General features: G+C 55.2%; 2 protein-coding genes across 2 annotated transcripts; both read left to right on the top strand.

Moving 5' to 3' along the window:
• Positions 1-467: 467 nt before the first annotated feature.
• Positions 468-7,799, top strand: LOC143827277 (uncharacterized). Its single transcript, XM_077316727.1, has 8 exons — positions 468-602; positions 1,530-1,638; positions 2,131-2,251; positions 3,541-3,630; positions 4,049-4,135; positions 4,728-4,838; positions 5,769-5,856; positions 7,733-7,799. The coding sequence occupies exons 1-7, from the start codon at positions 517-519 to the stop codon at positions 5,834-5,836; spliced, it is 672 nt and encodes a 223-aa protein (XP_077172842.1). The 5' UTR covers positions 468-516; the 3' UTR covers positions 5,837-5,856; positions 7,733-7,799.
• Positions 7,800-10,566: 2,767 nt separating this feature from the next.
• IGFALS (insulin like growth factor binding protein acid labile subunit) lies at positions 10,567-15,825 on the top strand. Its single transcript, XM_077316717.1, has 2 exons — positions 10,567-11,059; positions 13,094-15,825. The coding sequence occupies exons 1-2, from the start codon at positions 11,050-11,052 to the stop codon at positions 14,893-14,895; spliced, it is 1,812 nt and encodes a 603-aa protein (XP_077172832.1). The 5' UTR covers positions 10,567-11,049; the 3' UTR covers positions 14,896-15,825.
• Positions 15,826-17,660: the final 1,835 nt, after the last annotated feature.

Consider the following 17,660-nt stretch of genomic DNA (forward strand, 5'->3'; position numbering starts at 1 on the left):
GTCCAGAGTAGACTCCCAATCGTCTGCTAAGAGCGAAACATTTGTTTAGTCTCTAAACAATATAACATTAAACTACAGCCAATTGGCTCTCAGGGTAGTTCAAATACTGATAAGGTGGCATCTAAGAGACAAAGACCACAACGTTGGGGGCCAGATTCCACAATGGGGCATCACCACAGGTAAGGCCGTCTCTGGGAACTACCCAGCTAGCCCCTGAGCATGGTAAGCAGACTCTGAAATTCCTTGGCCACTCATGTTCCCGGAACCGAAGCAGGTGTGCTTCTCCAGATTTTATTTGTGGGATTGCATTTCAGCACCAACGCTGGGCCACAGAACTAAGATGGCTGGGCAGGGCAGCAAGAAATGTGGACGCCACCCCTCAAAATGAGGGGCTTCCAGGATAGCCAATTTGAAGTCAGAGCCTGTGCTGTTACCTCATCGGTTGACATCATAGAGATGCCGAGACAGCTCAGTCCCACTCAGTGCCTTGGGCCTTCAGAGCGCCTCAGCTAACGCATGCTTCGGATGCTGAGAGGAGCGCCGCCCACCATGGAGGTGACGAGGTATCAGTTCTCCAGGTCAGCCAACAATTCTGAAGAAAGGTAAGTGGGAATGCTTTGAAAGTGGTGCGGAAACGCACAGAACAAGACTCCAGTCTGGTAGCACCTTAAAAGACCAATGAGATTTGGGACAGACGCTTTTGAAAGTCAGCCACCGAGGAAGAGAGCTTGGACTCTCAAAAGAGGCTCCGAGAATCGTCTTGTTCTTCAGACCCACACGGCTATTTGCCTGAAACTCTGTGTGTCCCGAGTTGTTTCCTGAGTGATCGCCTTTCCGGAGTCAAGCTTGTTGACCTGGAAGGCTGAGCTGTTGGCATGAGCATTAGAAGCTTTAAAAATGAAGAACGGAAACCCGTTCAAAATGATGAAGGCTGTTTTCGTAAGATCGTTGGCTCAGATTGCCAAAGGATTAGAAAAACACCATAGGTTTCTCGCGAACGATAATAGATCAAAAATCGAGATCAGATTGGCAAAGCGTATATAAAGGTCTTTCCCCAAATTTATTGGATATTTTTCTTGATTTCGGCAACCAAAACGGGGTCCCTTGTATTCTTATCCCGCTTTCTGGCTCTTTGTCAGTGATCGCCAATCAGTATCCGAGTTAAATATCCCAATTATCACGCATCACCTAGGCGTGTATTTAAATGTAATTTAAACCTGTAAAACGTATTGCTCAGGCAAAAGCTATGCCAGATTGCCAAAGGAGTCCGTGGCGGTAGGAGCTAATTAGGGGGCTGTGGGGAACAGAAGGGCCTTTGCTTCGCATGCAGAAGGTTCCCGGTTCAATCCTCAGCACCTCCAGCTAAAAGGACCTGGTTGTAGGAGATGGGAAGGACCTGAGGGCCGCTGTTAATCTTAGCGGACAGTCCAAACACTCACGCCCTGATTTTTGCCATTCTTCTGTGACTTTCTGTCTCCTTTGGGGCGCACGGATTTGGCATGTAACCTCGCCCACTTTTCTGTCTCCAGGGTGGTCGCCCATTTCAGTGAGGTCTCGTTGCTACTGGAAGATCGGCCAGATTTTCCGGAAGAGCTCCGAGGTGCCAAGAAAGGGATGCTGTACCTCACCCAGTACAAAGTAAGAGGGAAGGACGGACATTTGGGGAAAGGCTGTTGCTCCAGGGCAAGCCCAGACGCGTGGCGTAAACAGCAGGCTGGCCTTAGGAGTCCAGTGACTTCCATGCTTTCAGGCACCATTTCTTAGACTTATCGGTGTGCATTTCACATGCGATAAGGCCAGAGAATGAGGAGGAAAGGCGCTTTAGCTGTCCCATCTTTTAGGTGGAAAACAGACTGGTAGAATGACGACGAGGATGGGTTTTATTTTTATAGCCTGGTTGGCTCAGAGGAGGTAGCATCACGCATGCACCAGCAACAAAGCTGCATCCGTTACGATTGATAGCCATGTAGCTTTCCACATTAAAATATAAAGACCGATGCCCGGAATACGGGGAGGGAGACCTATGTCGTCTCCGGGGCGGAGGGATGTGAGGTAGCCGTGTGGGAGGGGCGGAAGGAGACCTTTCCCGGAGACGAAACTGACCGATTTTGGCCTTCTCGACCTTCCCAGATGATCTTCCAGCACAAAGATAAAGGATCGACCATCATCCGTTTCCCACTGCAGCTTCTAGGAGGTTGTCTGCTGGAGGAAGATCCCAGCTCCAAAGCCCAGTGCATCACAGGAACCCTGAGTATTATTGATTTCCATATTATATTTATAGGCGTATGGTTGAGGCCAGGTCGAGGTCCCGGAACTACCACCAGGGGATCCCCTAGAGCTGGTGAGACCAGGACCCTCGCTCCTAAGGAAAGAGCTCTGGATTGCTAGCTGGACAGGGGGGGGAGGAGATGGGAAGTTAACTCCAATGAATTGTTGTTGTTAGGTGCGAAGTCGTGTCCGACCCATCGCGACCCCATGGACAACGATCCTCCAGGCCTTCCTGTCCTCTACCGTTCCCCAGAGTCCATTTAAGTTTGCACCGACTGCTTCAGTGACTCCATCCAGCCACCTCACTCTCTGTCGTCCCCTCCTTCTTTTACCCTCGATCGCTCCAATGAATAGCCATCTTTTAACGTGTTTTAATATGTTGGTGATTTTAAGGATTCTGCGTTTTTACTATATTATTGTAAACCGCCGCAAGTCATTGAGAGCGGCAGTATATGAATGAATGAATGAATGAATGAATGAATGAATGAATGAATGAATGAATGAATGAATGAATGAATGAATGGTCCCCTCTTTCTCACTGAGGCTCAGAGCCAATGATCCCATGCGCAGCGTGCACCCAGGCACATCTATGTGCGAACGGCACCTGGCCAACCGGGGGCTAGGATATCATTGGCCAATCTGGGCAACTCACACAACATTTAAACCCGGCATCCCAAAGAGCGAGGCATGGAACGAAATGATGTCTCCGAGACAGGGACCGGAAAACAGGGACGGCCTTTGGTGCCCAGGCCATGGAACAAAAGACATAACCGTATTCCGGCTTGTCTCCTGCGTCCCATAGATAAAAACAGCAACCAAAGCAACAACCAGAAAGAGGTGGTCACAGCTGGCTGATGATGACCCCGTAGCACAGGGGTGTCCAAATGGTGTCTTTCCAGATGTTTGTGGACTACAATTCCCATGAGCCCCTGCTCTAGCAGGGGCTCATGGGAATTGTAGGCCACAGACATCTGGCAAGCCACCGTTTGGACACCCCTGCTGTAGAGTTCTCAAGGCACGAAATGTTCAGAGGCAGTTTGCCATCGCCAGCCTCTGTGTCCAAAGACTAACCATGGGAATTGTAGTCCACGGACATCAGGAGAGCTTAGCTTCTGAGACTTTACAAGTTCAGGCCCCCAGGTGAGAGCGCCATAAAATACACGGTAGAAAAAGCAGCAGGTTCCGTTTGTGGAGGGTTAAGGAGGGGAGAGCGCGGCCCGAACGGCGCCCCATCTTCCCCGGTAAAATTCTCCCGCTGTGTCTTCCGTGCAGCTTCCAGCCAGGGTACGATGTCCTTCAAGTTCCTCTTCCAGTGCAGAGCGGCAGAATGCCTCAACATGATCAAAGACTTATCTGACGCCGGTGAGTCTACGAGCCGGTCGGACCTCCCCGTTTGGCCCGACCAACGTCACCCGGTCTCACGTCACGATCAGGATGGTGGTGATGAGGGCTAGGTGTTTCAATCACGATGGTTAGATAGATGTTTTTGGGGTAACCGAGAGACTATTTGTGGGGGGAGTTAAAGGAAGAAGGAACGTCAGCAGCACAGCCAGGCAAGTTGTAATCGGTAAATCGATTCAGGCTTAAAGCCTTGCGCTCTGCAGGGACCAACTTATTGACCGTTCCTGGCCCCTTCTCCAAAACTGGCCCTTCGAGCTGTCCTGGGGCGAAGCGGTGCCATCATGTACGATGGTCCTGAGACCACGAAAGAACTGAAATCGAAGCACAAAACTCTGTTTGACACACCAGACTTCACTTCCCCCTTTGTGCCTCCTAACAGACTTGCTGAAAGAGGGGAGCAACCTCCAAGAACACCCCACTGCGTCCATCTACACCTACGCCCACCCCGCGGCACCCCGGTCAACCCGTAAGTATCAATGGGTGGTGTCTGGTCGGTTGCCAAATGCTTCTCTTTGCACCTGGGATGTTGTGGCACAAGGAACTGCGGCCAGCGACCTGTCCTTTTTCGCAGTCCCCAACCGGATTGGGAACAGAGGCACTGTATGTATCATCGTCCTGCTACCTGGTGGCTTTGCTGAGCAGAACCACCGATCTGGGTCAGCTTTAGGGCAGGGTGGGGAACTGGATCCGGGCCTTCCCGTTCCTGTGCTTCATTTGAAGGAGAACAAAGTGGCAGAGCTTTTTCTGTGCCTTTTCAGTCCCCGGGGGAGGGAGGTAGACTCGAGCTTTCACCGGTTCTGCCCAGCAAAAAGAAATCCCACGCAGCAGGAATGCTAGCCCCGCAAGGAGAGAAATTTGCTTTATGTGCTAGTTTTCTATGTGCGGGGAGCGGAGGGATTCCCCACCGGAAGTAGTCCGTTGTGCGCCCCAAGTACAAACCGGTCCTCAGAGGCGATACAAAGACTTCACAAACAAAGAGGGGGGTTTGAATGGAAAGAGAGGGTGTTTTCTCGGTTCTCCCTGCCCCATCTGAGAAGCTCCTTCTCTTGCAATCACAGGTTCTCTCAACATGCTCCCTCTGTGGCCTCCCCCATACCCCGGCCCCCCAGACCCTCCTCCCCCCTATTCTGAAGTGGAAGCCACATCTCTGCGGGGCAATCAGGGTTCAGGTGAGCCATGTGCCTCATAAGGCCTTTCCTACTTTTCTACGTGGACAAATGTGGGTGGGATTGGAATGAAGAGCACGCGGGAAAGGCAGGGGGAAGGGAGACCAAGGCGGAGACCAATTCCCACAAATGGCAAAGGGGTGCTCGCACACTGGGTCAGATCCCGCTTCGGGCTGCAGGAGGGGAGGGGCATGGGATCGTGCAAGTAGACCCGGCCCAGGACTGCGGGGCCTGATGCAGAGAGCCTCTCCCCATTCGTTCAGGAACCTCCTTGTGTAGAATCCTAGAGCTGGAAGGAGCCCTACAGGCTGCCTAGTCCCACCTCCTCAATGCAGGATCAGCTTCAAGCATCCAGGAGAAGGATCTGTCCAGCTGCTGCTTGAAGGCTGCCAGTGAGGGGGAGCTCCCCACCTCCTTAGGCAGCCCAGTCCACAGCTGAACTATGACTGGGAAAATGTTTTTTTCCTGGTATCTAGCTGATACTGTCCTCCACATAGTTTAAGCCCGTTTCTGCGGGTCCTCTCCTCTGCTGCCCACAGGAACTTTTCCCTGCCTACCTCTAAGTGATCTTTCAAACATCTTTCAAACTATCATGTCCCCTCTCAGCCTCCTCTTCTTCAGGCTGGACATCCCCAAGTCCCTCAGCCTTTCCTCACAGGGCTTAGTCCCCAGGCCCCGGATCCTCCTCGTCACTCTCCTCTGCCCCCTCTCCATTTTGCCCACGTCCTTTTTGAAGTAAGAACTGCCCCCAGGACTCCAGATGAGGTCTGACCAATGTGCATAGACCTAGTTGGGACAGGGGAACGGGAGAGGAGGCAGCTATGGACTCGGCCACTCCCCAGAATCCACTGAACCAACAGGGAGTAAGGAAAGAGGGTCTTGCAAGGTCCCGGGTCCACCCATCCTGCGTCTGCTCTCCTTTCTCTTTGCCAGACGTCCACGAGGGTTGCTGTCACTGCAGAGGGCAGCAAATCCGGCATCAAGCCACCAGGCAGGACTGAAGAGCAACCCGGGCAGAAAGGTACCTCTTCCGAAACGGCAGGAGGTTTCCTCTTTCTCGCGTCTTTGCGGTGTCCCAAAAGGGAGCAAACATCAAAACGGGCCCTGAGCCACCCTTCGCCACCTGCCTTTGCACCCCGAGGCAGACCCCCGAATGCCGAATCGGACCTTCGGGTCATCTGGCTTAGCCAAGAGCCCCAGACGGGGGAAGGACTTGCGGGATTCCCTGCCACCAGATGCAGGAACAGCCCCTGGCCTAGATGCAAGACGGGACTCTGGTCGTTCAATGTGGGTAAGAGTCAGTAGGCGTCACCAACGGCCCTTGGTTTTGGGCCTCTTGCAACATCCGCCTGGCTGAACTTGGAAACGGAAGGCTGGACCAGAGGGAGAACTGGCTCCCCTCGTGTTTGCCCTCCCCCTCCCCAAAATCCCATTCCCCTCTCCCCTGCGGACACTGACCATGCTGGCCCGGCTCCTAGAACATCACCCTTGCCCTGCAGTTGGCCAGCGTTTCGGAATCAATGTGGTTTTCCTAGGCTTCCCCCTGGAAATCAGGGGGACGTTTTTGTTTGTTTTAAGCACCGGCTTCTGGCTGGCTCCGGATTTATCCCATGGCCAAGGTGTCTTCTTCTCCTTGGCCACTGAACGTGTGCCGTGCCCCCTCCCCACACCTGTTTAGCTGGCATCTGGCTTTTTCTCAAAGCTGTCCTTACCCTAGGAAGCGTGGACAGACACGAGAACGGCTGATCTTGCTGGAAGGGGCGGGGAGGGAAGTGACCTCTTCTGCCGCCAAAGTCAATCTTATATTGGACTGCGGTTATCTAATTGGACGGGAAAACACGCCCTGTTCCTAGAACCAAATCTCTGGGTGAAAAAGGTAACTGCGCACTGCGTGGGGTGTCACGCTAGAGCTCAGATGTCACCGAAGGATGCGTTTTATTTGTAGAACCAAACAAGTCTTTGGCACCTTGGAGACGGGCAGAGTAGAGCGGCCCTGGGCCCGTCCCCATCGCGCACAGGAGTCGATGCCCCTCTAAATCTGTCGGCCTTCAAGGTGCCACACGGTTCCTTTGTCCCTGTGCAGAGACCGACTCACCTGCTTCCGTTCTGGAGCTTAAATGGACGTGGTTTGAACCCCGGTGTGCAGAACATCCCAGCCCAAAGCAGAACTGCGCGGACGCCTGTGGGATTTACTTTCAGTAAGCCCACGTGCATGCCCAGCGCACTCCAAAGCAGAGGCACGCCCTTCTAAGCCTGTTGCCCTCGAAGGATTTTAAAAGAGTGTAACCATGTTCAGAGCTATCAAGCGAGCAAGTGCAGCGGAAGAGTCAGGTTAGCCACTTAGGGAGGCCGGAGAGAGGTTTTTTGGGTCCTCGTTGCGATACGATTCGAGCTTTCGTATTTCCCAGAAAGTGCCGACAGGAGGTTCTAAAAACTCTCAGGAAACCGGGTTGGGAGAACAACCTGTGTCTCTCCTCTGTTCCTCTAGCAGAGGCTGGGTCACTCCTGCTTGCCCTTGATTTGCTTTCCAGAATAAACTGAGCTGAAGAACTAGCTGGTGAGGTTGACATTTCTACGGCTCAGGATTGTGGGCGAAGCCAGCTTTAAAAATATTTTAAAGCAGGGGTAGTCAACCTGTAGTCCTCCAGGTGTCCATGGACTACCATTCCCATGAGCCCCTGCCAGCATTTGCTGGCAGGGGCTCATGGGAATGGTAGTCCATGGACACCTGGAGGACCGCAGGTTGACTACCCCTGTTTTAAAGGACCCGCCTGCTCCTTAGAAGATTCCTTTACCCACCACCACCAAGCAGCTAAGATGCCGGTGCTGTTTTAGTTGGTTCCGGAAGTATCACCGGTGCAAGTTCATCACATCTTCTCCCTTTCTGTCCCTTCCAGGTGCGGTGCAAATGGAGATCAATTTAAGTGTATGGATTCTTAACAATTAAAATTCCTAACTGGCTTACCACAGGTTTATAGCCTGTTTTTGGGTGGCGTTCCCTCTTCCTTCTGGGATCACGGTTATTTGGGTCGTCGGGGGCCCTCCCACCTTTGAAGCACACAATGACAGTGTCAGAAGTGACCACCGGGGTCATCTGGTTCAAGCCCCCGCACGAGATACGGCATTCAACAAAGTCTGAATCCCGTTGGAGACGGGGGGGACAACCGAGAACAAGCTGCAATTCAATAAGGAGAAACGCCAAGTTCTCCATCTGGGTCCCAAAAATGAGAAGCATGCAAGCTGGATGGGAGATGCATTGCCGGGTGGCAGTCCATGTGAACGTGATCTTGGGGTACTTGTGGACTGTCAGCTAAACTTGATGCAGCGGTAAAGAAAGCGACTGCAGTCTTGGGCTGTCTCAGCCAGCACAACACATCAAAATCATAGGATGTTATAGTCTCACCATATATAGCGTTGGTCAGACCCAAAATGCAGACCTGTGTGCAGTCATGAAGGCCTCGCTTCAAAAAGGACGTGGGCAAAATGGAGAGGGTGCAGAGGAGAGTGACAAGGAGGATCCGGGGCCTGGGGACCAAGCCCTGTGAGGAAAGGCTGAGGGACTTGGGGATGTCCAGCCTGGAGAAGAGGAGGCTGAGAGGGGACAGGATGGTTCTCTTTAAATATTTGAAAGGTTGTCTCTTGGAGGAGGGCAGGGAACGATTCCTGTTGCCAGCAAAGGAGAGGACCTGCAGTAAAGGGTTTAAGCTACATGGAGAAAAGATTTCAGAGTCAGAAAAATTCAGCAAGGGGAATCAACGGCCTAAGGAGGTGGTGAGCTCCCCCTCACTGGTGGTCCTCAAGTAGCAGCTGGACAGAGACTTGTCCTGCAGAATCGTGCCACTTCTGAAGAAGAAGAAGAAGAAGAAGAGTTGGTTCTTATATGCCACTTTTCCCTACCCGAAGGAGGCTCAAAGCGGCTTACAGTCGCCTTCCCATTCCTCTCCCCACAACAGACACCCTGTGGGGTGGGTGAGGCTGAGAGAGCCCTGATATCACTGCTCGGTCAGAACAGCTTTCTCAGTGCCGTGGCGAGCCCAAGGTCACCCAGCTGGTTGCATGTGGGGGAGTGCAGAATCGAACCCGGCATGCCAGATTAGAAGTCCGCACTCCTAACCACTCCCCCAAATTGTTTTGGGAGCTTCTCCATGGTGACAACATCCAGAAAGGGGGTCAACCTGTTGAGGTCAAGCTCTCCCGCATTGTTCCTTTTGCAAAAAGGCGATCATCCCCACCCGCCTTCCCAAGCACAGGGGAGAGATGGCCCAGCGAGGCGACCACATGACAGCGGAATCCGCAGCTGTCGGTTGACGACACTGTTGTGGGCCAATCCCCCCCGCCCTGTGAAAGGCAAACTTCAGCGACGGGACTGCACTGTCGCAAATGCCCAGGCGACTCTTTTTTTTCCCATTTGCAGTGAAATCACAAGGGGGGTTTTGTATCCCAGGGCGGGGGGGGGGAGGAGTGGCTCGAAGGTCCCTGCTGATTCAGGTCTTTTTTCCGCACGCCTGGATTAATTCCGACCTGTGTCAATATGTACCCAGCGCCTGGGCGATTTGTGTGTCTTTCTCATTTCTCCCTTCCGATCTATAATTTCCAGGAACGGAGCGCTGAAAGAGAGGGAGGGGAGGAAGAAAAAGAAAAGGAAATCTACGTTCGATAGGAGGCAAATCAGGGGAGAGGGCGAAATACAGGAATCTACCCAAGCCCTATTTGGTCTGTCTGTCTTTCTCCTCTCCCCTCAATCCGTCGGGGCGTTTTCCACCCAGTCGGCCCACTGTTTGGAAAAGCTCTGCCCGAGCAAATAAAGAAGCCGCTGTCTGTTACTGGAGCGATAGCGTCTCGCTCTCTTTCTCTCTTTCGACAAGCCCAACGTGACTTTGTCGGGTTCTGTGCAGCAAACAGCCTTGGCCCTGCTGAGCCTTGGCCAGCGCAAAGGAAGTCTTGCGAGCCGCGGTTGACTCTTTCAAATTCGGCTCAAGCGTTCCCACGAGGCCAGCCGCCACGGCGGTGGGAGGGGAGATGCGCTGCAGTGAAGGTATCGCTGCCAGAAGGGGATACACGCCTTTCAGGGCCTCTGGTTTCCTGCCTCTTTCACGCTGTGGGATGATGCATCCCCTTCAGTGGGGGACAGGGGCTATAAAGGGGTTCCAAGTGGTTTCCATTCTGTATGCCAGGGGTAGTCCAACTGCGGCCCTCCAGATGTCCATGGACTACAATTCCCAGGAGCCCCTGCCAGCGTTCGCTGGCAGGGGCTCCTGGGAACTGTAGTCCATGGACATCTGGAGGGCCGCAGTTTGACTACCCCAGCTGTATGCAATATGGAGAGGAAGAGATTTTGCAGCTTGCCCAAGGCAGTTTCCCCTTGTGGCCATAATATTCATATTTCCTGCCGCTTCACCTAAAGATACCACAGGGGGGATTTTACAGCCTTGCCCATCGTCCCAGCCTCATGGAGCAATCAGGCCGAGAGCATCAGCCAAGGACCTCCGTACCCCCGCCGCTGGGGTATCTTCTGGAGAACCTCATGGGCCTTGATGTTGAACTGGAGCAGGGCTGACTCTTCAGGTGTCCATGGATGACAATTCCCATGAGCCCCTGCCAGCTGGACATCTGGGGAGCCATGCTTTGGCCACCGCTGAACTAGAGCGTCTCCCCTGACCGTCTCATTATTAGCACCCGTCGCATTTGAACCCTTTCCAGCTTCTCAGCACCCCTCCGGCATTCCTTGACAGGGCTGCAGCTTAAGTTTTGTTTGCAGAATCCCTCCCATCCACAGCAGCTCCAGCTAAGCGTTATCAGGCATTAGCAGATCGGGGCGTGACCCCTGCCAGAGACCTCGGAGGCCTGATAAGATACAGGGCCCAGGCTCCAGAGAGAGAGAGAGAGACCCATGGTCTGAGTTACAACGAGGCAGCTCTGCGGCTCCTTACCCAAAGCAGTCGGTCCGCCGGGAGCAATCCTCCTGCTCTGAGTGCCCCCTTCCTCCCCCAGCTGCTCCAGCTTGCTCGTAACGCGGCTGGCTCGCCTTGGACGCCCAACTCCCCCGGGCGTTCCTGCCCAGGAGCAGAAGGGTTAAGGAGAACAGTCCGGCTGGACAAGTGTCAAAGCAATTGCTGTAACGCTGCGTTATCAGCAGGGGGGAAATGCGCACAGCAAGAGCCGTCTCCCGGGACTGTCGAGCAGAACTTTGCCTGCCAAACCTCAGCCGGCAAGCATGAGGCAAGGTAAGAGGGCGCACCTCCGAGCCGTTAGGTCTTTCTTTCGCGTCTCGTCCCGACTGTGCCCATCCCAAGTCTGCACTTGGGCTAGTCGCTGAGAGCCAGGGAAATTACGGAGGGGTCAGCGACGTACAGCGCAATCCTGAGCAGGGAGATGCCTTTCTAAACTCATGGGCGCCCACGGCCTTTGAAAGAGCACAACTCTGTTCGGGATTGCGCAGTTCCATCGCAGGATTAAACAAAGATCAAGTCGATCCGGCACCTTAAAGGGGAATCATCCCGTTTCCCTCCCAGCCCAGCTTGCGTGGACGAGAACCCACACTGGGAATTGTCTCAAGGCCTAACCAGGCGGATCGGTCTTTGACAAAATTCGGGGCAGGTGGGGGGAGAGCGGGACAGCTGGGTCAAGAGGCCGTGAAACACAGAAAGTACAAGCTGAACAACAAAGTTCCAATACAACAAAAGGACAGAGACCAAACTGAAATTGGGTCTGGAAATATAACGCGCCATTCGAGGCAGAGGGAGACGAGGGTGACGTTTTGGCGTTGTTCTTCACACGCTGCGCAGATTTCCCATTTAACCGGAATTATTCACGATACAGGCTGTTGAACCACCTCATTTGGTTGGATCCTATAAACCAGGCCTGGCCAAGCAGGGATCGCCCGTTTCCCATTTCCTATTTAGGAATAAAAGCCCATTTTATAGCGGGGGGTGTGGGTGTGTGTGTGTGTGAGAGAGAGATCTCCACGCACACTGTTGTATTTATAGCCGTGTCTGTACAGGCAGGAATTGCGACCGATCTTCTCAAAGTGTGCTTATTAGGGTCGGGACGGGAGCCATCCCCATAAAAGGGCTGCCTACGAGGAACTGGCTGCTGGAAGTTTACAGTGGGGGGCTCCCGTGTCCCAGTCACAAGGGAACCTCAAGTAAGCCTGGGTGTACGCTGGACTCTGCGGCCCAAACCCCAAATATGGACTGCAGAAAGGGGACTCGTCCCACCAGCTCCCGGCCCCAATGTGGCTGACAATGCAAACGGGTGCGTCCACAATCGAGCCATGAGCTTTGCCTAGCTGCTCACACCATGGCTAGATTTGGTCCATGCTATTTTGTCTAATGAAAACAAACGCCCTGTGATTTTGAGCCCCGTTGCTGAAAGCCAGCGTGGCATCGTGGCTAAAAACGGCAGCCTCTAGGTTTGATTCCCTGCTCCTCCTCCACGTGCAGCCAGCTGGGTGGCCTTGGGCTAGTCACAGTCCTGTTAAGAGCTGTTCTGCCAGAGCAGTTCTCTCTTAGCCCCACCTCCCTCCCAGGGTGCCTGCTGTGGGGAGAGGAAGGGAAGGCGCTTTGAGATCCAACGGGTGGTGAAAAGTGGGGTATAAAACTGAATTTTTATTCTTCAGCTTCCTTATATTAGTTCAGGCCTGTATAGCCTCGATTTTTAAGGGCGGCTCAGTTTGAGGGACGTTATCTTCAGTACAAACCCTTTGCTTTTCCGTGGGAACTTAGCAGCGGCCCACATCACGGAGGTGTCTGCAGAGAGGCTGGAAGGAAAGTTGGATGCGTGAACAGCCCCTTGAAGGGGGTCTATTCACAAGCCTACCAACCTCCATCGATGGGGGCTTAACTTTGAGCCCGTAGATTCGGGCGGGGAGCTTTGTTGGCCTGAAGCAGCCGGACAAAGTCCAAGTATCCCTTGAACAAAATTTCGCTGCTCTTAAAAGTGACACCGTACTGAGACTTTGACCTTTGGCGCCCGCCCGGCCAACTGGTGCACGGGCTCCGCGTTCGAGTCCCGTAATCCAGATCCCCAAATGTTCCCTGCGCTGCCATTTGACGGCCCTATAGGACTGAAAAAGGCCGACCCACGACAGCTTCCCGTCGAATCCTTGAGGGCTAGAAACTCTGTTTTTGGCAAACAAAAACTGAAATCATACGAGCTCCGCGCGGCCCCCGTGTGCAAACATCCGGGTTTCTTATGAAACTTTGTACTCCTACCTCGCCCCCGTTCCTCTGCTTCACTGTTGTTTCTTTGCCCCACAGGAGCAGCCCTGATCTTGGCTCTCCTCTGGGCCTGGGCGGCAGGCTCCCAGCCCCCGGACGCAGGAGCCGCGGAAGAGCCCGCCGCGGCCGAGAGCCGGAAATGCCCGAGCCCGTGCTTCTGCAGCTACGACGACTGCAACGACGAGCTGAGCGTCTACTGCAGTTCCCGCAACCTGACGAGCATCCCCGGAGACGCCCCCCGGGCCGTGCGGCTCCTCTGGCTGGACGGCAACAACTTCACCGCCTTGCCTGCCCTGGCCTTCCGCAACCTCTCCAGCCTGGAATTCCTCAACCTCCAGGGCAGCCGGCTGGCGCTGATCGAGCAGCACGCCTTCCACGGCTTGGAGGGGCTGTACTCCTTGTTCCTGGAGCGCAACCGCCTGAAATCGTTGGCGCCCAACATCTTCCTCCACCTGCAGAACCTGGCCTCCTTAAACCTCAACAACAACCAGTTCGCCAAGATGGAAGAAGGCGTGTTCGCCGGGCTGTCCAACCTCTGGTACTTGAACCTCGGCTGGAACGCCTTGGTGATCCTGCCGGACAGGGTCTTTCACGACCTGCCCAACCTGCGGGAGCTTGTCCTGGCCGGCAACAGGCTCCACTACCTGCAGCACCAGCTCTTCTACAGCCTCGCCGAGCTGAGAGAGCTGGACCTGAGCGGGAACAGCCTCAAGGGCATCAAGGGGAACATCTTCACGAAGCTGCAGAAGCTGCAGAAGCTCTACCTGCACCATAATCAAGTCAACGCCATCGCCCCGCGGGCCTTCGTGGGCATGAAGGCCCTGCGGTGGCTGGACCTGTCCCACAACCGCCTGGCCACGCTCTTCGAAGACACCTTCTTCGGCCTCTCGACCTTGCACGTCCTACGCCTGTCGAACAATTTGATTGCGGGCCTGAGGCCGAGGACCTTCCGAGACTTGCCGTTCTTGGAAGAGCTGCAGCTGGGAAGCAACCGGCTCCGGAGCTTGGCCGAGAGGGGCTTTGAGAAGCTGGGCCAGCTCGAGGTGCTGGCTCTCAACGACAACCAGATTCAGGAGATCCGGGTGGGGGCCTTCCTAGGCCTCCCCAACGTGGCGGTGATGAACCTGTCAGGCAACTGCCTGAAGAGCCTCCCGGATGCTGCTTTCAGGGGCCTCGGCCAGCTGCACAGCCTCCACCTGGAGAACAGCTGCCTCAGCAGGATCAGGCCACAGATGTTCTCCAACCTCTCCAGCCTCCGGCGGCTGTTCCTGCGGCACAACGCCATCGCCACGATCGAGGAGCACAGCCTCAGCGACCTGCCCGACCTCCTGGACCTGGACCTGAAGAACAACCGGCTGACCAGCCTGCTCCCCAACCAGCTGGCGGGCCTGGGGAACCTGGAGTATCTCCTCCTGTCCTCCAACCAGCTGCTGGAAATCTCCCCCGAAGCCTTCGCCCCTCTTCGGCGCCTCTCCTTGCTCGACCTCTCCAACAACCACTTGGAGACGCTGGACGGGGCTGTCCTGGCGCCCTTGTCGAAGCTGGAGTACCTGAACGTCAAGAACAATTCGCTCCGGACCTTCTCCGTGGACTGGCTGGGCCCGTCCCCCAAACTGGCTCAGCTGTGGCTCGGAAGGAACAAGTGGGACTGCGATTGCTCGCTGAAAGGGCTCCGGGACTTTGCTCTGCAGAAACCCACTCTGGTCCCGCGATACACACAGACGGTCACAGAAGGGGACGCCCCGGTGTACTCGTACAACAACGCCACCTGCCTCAGCCCGGCAGACGTGAGGGGGCTGGACCTGCGGGACGTTCCCGACGGCCATTTTGTCGATTGCTGACTGCCTTCCCTTCCCCAAACGCGCCCTCCTGGCTTTTGCTTGGCTGGTGACAGCTCCTCGGTTAAGTAAGGGGGTCACCGCTGTGCAGGACTGAGGCTCTTCGCTCGCACCCCTCGAAACAATCGCTGCGTTTGGAGGGGGTGTTTTTTAGGCGAGTCCTTCCCCACGCGGCCCCCCGTTTGGCACGGGGGGAGGACGTCCTCACGAGAGCCCGGTTCTCAGCTGTTCCAAAGGACGTGGGATACCAATTGTGATTTGCTTAAAAAATGGTTTGGGGGAAGCTCGAGAACGCGGAACGCCACAAGAACCTCGGAAAGCCCGCTACCCCGAAAACAAGAGCACAACAGGGAAGGAAGTGATAAATACCAAACTCTATAAGATTGTATTGACACTGAAGGAGACTGGGGAACGCACAAAAGGAAGGTACCAAACGTACCCATCACGCAACAATAGAAATATTCCTACGGGCAGGGAGCTCTTTCTCTGTGGGAGGCCAGCCCATTCATCCCCTTGCAACCGATCTGCATTTGTGGGGCCCTGGTCCAGCACAGCAGCCCAAGAGGCTGGACGAGGACTGCAGAGACCGGATCTGCCCCACACCCCGACCCCCGCCACACGCTTTGTAAACCTGGGTGCCAGGCTCCTGGCAAGGGCTTAGGCCAGGAATTGGCTCTCAAGCCTCACCTACTTCGCAGGGGGGCTGTGAAGATAAAACCGGGCAGGAAAAGCTATGCACCTTGGTGGGCTTCTTGGAAGAAAAAACAAATTGGGAAGCGACTCGGGGGCGGGAACTGGCCCTCGCCTGCATGCGTTTTGGTGTAGGCGGGGGTCCTTAAAAGAAACGGCTCAAGGGTTTGTTATTGGAATCGGGTTATTTTGGATGTCTTCTCTCCAGTCATTCCGCTCACTAAATTGTATTATGGACTGCCATCCTTGCCTGTCCCAGTTATCACATGTTTGCTTACGAGCACCTCTGTTCCCTTGCGTGGCCCTCTTGGGGGGGGGGGATCTGGCGTCGTCCCGATCTACCCAAGAAGCAGCTGGCCCTGCTGACCCAGTAACATTGGTCAGGCCTGTCTGACCCGCTCGCTTTCGGTAGTCAAGCCCCCAACCTGAGCTCTGCGATGCGCTTGTACATCTTGCCGGGAGGCACGTGCAGGAGAAGGGCCCACTCCGAAGGGCTGCTCCCCCCCTTCGGACCCACCCAGCTAGCAAAGAGCAGGCATCCCTCTGGTTTGCCTCCTGTCCCCTCCCTCCACATGGAGACAGACCCTCCCTGAGCGCAGCCAGAATTTTGCAACCGCCCGTAAGTCTGAAAGCCTTGACCTCGAGCAGACCTTGACTTTAGGATTCCAATCCCCGGGCAGACAGGCTATCACCTAAATTGCTCCAGGCAGGAGCCATAAAAATTGGGGGTTTCATCACTCGGGAGCACCTCGCGGCCTGCCGGAGCCCAGCCCTGCCTTTCGGGGAAAGATAATTCCATGACCTCGCAATCCTCGTTCTTTCCGTCGTACCTGTCCAGCTACTGGCCCTGCCTGTGACACGCTGCTTTCAAAAAAATCCCCCCCCACTGCAACACCGCCATTCAGGTTGGCCAAACCGTGGCTCTCCAGATGGCCGTGGACTACAATTCCCATCAGCCCCTTGCTGGGAGAGCCACGGTTGGGCCCCGCTCTGGAGAGCTACAGATTGGCCTACAGTCTCAGGGGCTGGCCCTACCAAGACAGGAGGGGGGGAATTCAGCGCTCTAGCCCAGGGGTAGTCAAACTGCGGCCCTCCAGATGTCCATGGACTACAATTCCCATGAGCTTCTGCCAGCGAACGCTGGCAGAGGCTCATGGGAATTGTAGTCCATGGACATCTGGAGGGCCGCAGTTTGACTACCCCTGCTCTAGCCCCTTGGCACCAGATGACCGGAGAGGCTCCAGAATTGGGGCTGGAACAGCTGAGTCAATTCCACAGGGCCTGCTTGGCACAGGGACTTCCCTGGGACTTCCCTGTCGTGGTTTCCTCCTCCTGCTCCTTTTGCAGCTGGCCACGTTCTGCTCCTTTAGGGCCGAAGCCCCCTCCCCTCCGTAAACAACCCCTCACCTGGTGGCTGGCTACAAGATCGACTTCCCAGGGACGATGCAAGGATAAAGCCTTGAGGGCTGGTTGCTCTTTCCCCCCTTCCAGGCTGTCAGGGCTCCCCAAGTGGCAAATATCGCTTGGTCCAGGGAAGCCGCAAAGCAGGGAACCGGGGAGATCCGAGGCAGACGGTTGGGTCCCGCAGCTCAGGGGCCGGGGGCCGGGTTTGCTAGCAGAGGGGGCCAGGAATTTGCCCTTCAGAAACCAGAGGCCAGGTGGAGAACCTGGGGAGCTGCCTCCCGAACCGAGTGGCTGGATCTCAGCCAGGCCGGCCTCGGGAGAAGACACTGCGAATGAGCCCTTTTTCACACGCAATCCTCCACCCCACTAGGAGAGCCACGATCCGTTTGGGAAGCAGGCCAATCCGCCACGACGCGGGCGCAAACCGAAGCACGACACACCGGAGGGCTCGCACCTTAGGCCGCCAGATTCGGAAGGCCACACCTGTTCCGGAGCGAGGATTCCCGCCGTCCCTCTCGAAATACTCTCACCTTGATTGAACCCTCTTGGCCGCCGTTCTCCCCTACCTGGCCCTCGTTCCCGGCCCGGCCTGTTCTCGAGACATCCCCTAGCCGACCGCTGTTGACTTTGGGGGAAGAAATCACACACACACACACACACACACACACACACAC

This window comes from Paroedura picta, chromosome 17 (assembly GCF_049243985.1).
Source record: "Paroedura picta isolate Pp20150507F chromosome 17, Ppicta_v3.0, whole genome shotgun sequence".
Lineage (NCBI taxonomy): Eukaryota > Metazoa > Chordata > Lepidosauria > Squamata > Gekkonidae > Paroedura > Paroedura picta.

Excerpts from the sequence above, each read along its gene's own strand:
- LOC143827277 (XM_077316727.1), top strand. The coding sequence starts at position 517 with ATGCTTCGGATGCTGAGAGGAGCGCCGCCCACCATGGAGGTGACGAGG. Across the intron at positions 4,136-4,727 it reads CGCGGCACCCCGGTCAACCC|GTTCTCTCAACATGCTCCCT; the intron begins GTAAGTATCAAT and ends TTGCAATCACAG. Across the intron at positions 4,839-5,768 it reads GCGGGGCAATCAGGGTTCAG|ACGTCCACGAGGGTTGCTGT; the intron begins GTGAGCCATGTG and ends TCTCTTTGCCAG.